Raw genomic sequence first — 3,070 nt, forward strand, 5'->3', positions numbered from 1 at the left:
CATTTGAGAGTCAAAAAAAGAGATTTAATATTTGATTTCTTCATAACTTACTTTGTCGATTCCTCAAAAAAGAAATGGCATGCTCAATAAGTTATCATAAAATTTATCTATATATATATATAATATTTGAATACAAAAATTTAAGATTAATTACAGGATCACGCAAATTCTAATTTCAGAAAACTTTTAGTTCGAACGAATGTTTTTATAAGATGAGCCCAATGACATCAAAGTATTATGATATGAGATATGATGAACCTAAATAAATCTCTTGAAGCCCAATTCAAAATATCCTATGATATAATGGACTAAATGATTTTTGAATATTGTGTGACTTCCATCAAAATGAGCGTCTCAACGAGAGGAAACTAATGAGCCTATAAGTTCTCAAATCAGCACGAACTGGAGGAATCTGTATGGGCGAATCAATATGGGCCATTCTGTTAACTAATTGTGGATTTTTCTAGATTTATCTAAATATCACTAGCAGAACTGATAAATAATCTATCATTTATTCACGTGAGAGTGATATGAAATTAAAGATAGAATAAATACCCATAAAACTCTAGAGGCATGTTTGATGATCTATGTCAACAATCACCGCTAGCAAATCATCACCTAATCACCACTTCGTGAATAATGCAGCTTAGCCGTCATCGCCTAACTGATGTTTTCTATCGTCATTGTTCGACCTCCATCGCTCAACTACATTTGCTTCATTGTTTTTGCTTGATCGCCGTTGTCCTATTATTGTTGTTCAACCATCATCATCTGATCACCATAGTTCAACTGTTACTGTTTGATTGTCATCTCTTGACTAGGGCTGCAAAACTAACCGGAGCCGAGCCGAAATGTGAGTGTTCATGTTTGAGTTTGTTTATTATTAACTTGTTCAAGTTCGTTCGTGTTTGTTTCGAGCTTTATTGTTGTTGTTCATATTTTGTATCGTTTAAATTAATGATGTTCATGTTTGTTCATATTCGGTTTTCGTTTAGTGCTTATTGGAGCTTAACCGACTCTGTTCAATGAACATATTTAGCGAAATTTTTTTAAAAAATATCAAAACAAGCATGTTCATGACAAATCTAAAGAGTAATTTCTTGAGCTATCAAATGAGTAAATCTAACGATGTAATATAATAAAATTAATCAATAGTAAGGAAATTAAAACTACACCATAATATTATAATATTAATTACTTAAATTTTAATTAATTAAAAATAATTATTCATTATGTTATAATTAATTAGGGATTCTTGTTATATATGTATTATATTTATCATTTTATAATTAAATAATTAATCATGTTTTAAATCGACGCTTATTCAACGAGTTCTTGAGTCGAACTCAAATCTAGCATTTATCGAACTTAATGTCGAGCATTCTGTTCACTGATATTAACATAAATAAATCCGTACTCCATCTGTTTTACCGTGTTCAACCATGCTTTTGTTAATATTTAAGGATCGAGTATTAAAATGTTGTTCAAAGTTTTGGGTTTGTTTAGTTTAGTTAAACGGATCACAAATGAGCTTTAATTGAACTCGAGCAAACGAGTAACTCGTCAAATATTTGATTCGCTTGCAGCCCTACTCTTGATCACCGTCAAACCAACAATACTTCAAACTTCTCTCCTACATTATTCTAAACAATGTAATCTCGTCTTTTAAAATTGAGTGATGTAGCGAACTATGTAAATTTTGCTTATATAATGAATTATTTGGTCTGCATTTCTTTTTGTTCAGGTATTTTACATAAAAATTGTGATTTATCGGCCGTAAACTTCTCTTTTATCCATGAGCAGGCTTTCATACAAGTGATTCGGCAAAAAGATAAAAAAATTTAGATTTATTTTACTAATTTTGACGAATAATGTCCGCAATATAAAACTTTTCGAAAACTACAAGCACCCTAAAATTATTACTTTTAATTAGGATGAGCAAATTTATTTTGTCCAGGAGCAGGATTTCATATAAATATATACTAAAGTTTGATCTTTATTCATAAAATTTAAAATTTATAATCATTTTTCATGCTTAAACCTCCGAACTGTTTATACTAAATTAACAACAATCGTTACTTAATCAAATATGCAATTATGAATCCCAACAGCCAAATTCAAATACTTTTATAATAATTTCATAACTATTTTTCTAATCACATAACATCATGAATTTATGAAGGCAACAACAGATTCCACTTCGTCCGCTTCCGCACATAAAAACAATAATATCAAACGAAACCACCCTTAAAACACTTAATATATTCATAATCAAAGACTACTATAAAAATAAAACCAAATCGTCAATTCTTCTGCTCCTTTTTCTCCTTCTCCTTTTCCTCCCCCTCAAGCTCAAAAGCCGATACAGGGAACGATCGAGAAAGGCCCGCCGGAGCCTTGAAGGTAATCTTCCCAGATGCAGGATCATCAATATACATATCACAAAGAGTAACCCAAATAAGAAGCTCCTTACTCTTGACGCCGGTTATCTTCTTCATCCGGCCATCCTCGACAAAAGCGGTAATCTCTGGAGCGTAGGAGACAAGCCGCCCAATCTTTTTGAAAGTGTGATCGGTGCGCTTTTTCTGCTTGAGCCAGACGAAGCCGGTTTCGTGGTTGTGGCCGACTTCCTCCAGCTCGTTGAGTGGAAGGAGGCCTCGCGGGAGGTGGATTCGCTCGAGGAGCTCGATTGATTTCTTGCTGCAGAGCTCTGCGCCGTGGTAAATCTCGGCATTCTCACGATGGGCGTCGATTGAATGAACCGTCGACATGGTTAATGGTTCAAGGATTTGGGATTAGGGTTTGCTTTGGGTTCGCTTTTGATTTTGAGTGAGGGTAACTGGGTTCGTTGTGTGGAAGGGGCGGGGGTAGAGGGGGTATTTATAGGTCCAAAGATAGGGATTAGTTACGGAAATACCCTTGGGTTTATGTAGGAATTACATGGAGTAATTAAAAGGTAAAGTCTTGAAGAGGACGGTTGGGGTGCGAGTGGGGCATTAATGCGTGTATAAAATAGTTATTCAGGGATTTTTTTAATCTCAAAATAAAAAATGAAGAATTTTTGTGTATT

The 3,070-nt window shown here is 33.8% G+C and overlaps 1 protein-coding gene across 1 annotated transcript; it reads right to left on the minus strand.

Moving 5' to 3' along the window:
- Positions 1-2,075: 2,075 nt before the first annotated feature.
- On the minus strand, positions 2,076-2,832 carry LOC110114903. Its single transcript, XM_020847944.2, has one exon. The coding sequence runs from the start codon at positions 2,769-2,771 to the stop codon at positions 2,304-2,306; it is 468 nt and encodes a 155-aa protein (XP_020703603.1). The 5' UTR covers positions 2,772-2,832; the 3' UTR covers positions 2,076-2,303.
- Positions 2,833-3,070: the final 238 nt, after the last annotated feature.

This window comes from Dendrobium catenatum, unplaced genomic scaffold (genome assembly GCF_001605985.2).
Source record: "Dendrobium catenatum unplaced genomic scaffold, ASM160598v2 fragScaff_scaffold_148, whole genome shotgun sequence".
In the NCBI taxonomy this organism is placed as follows: Eukaryota; Viridiplantae; Streptophyta; class Magnoliopsida; order Asparagales; family Orchidaceae; genus Dendrobium; species Dendrobium catenatum.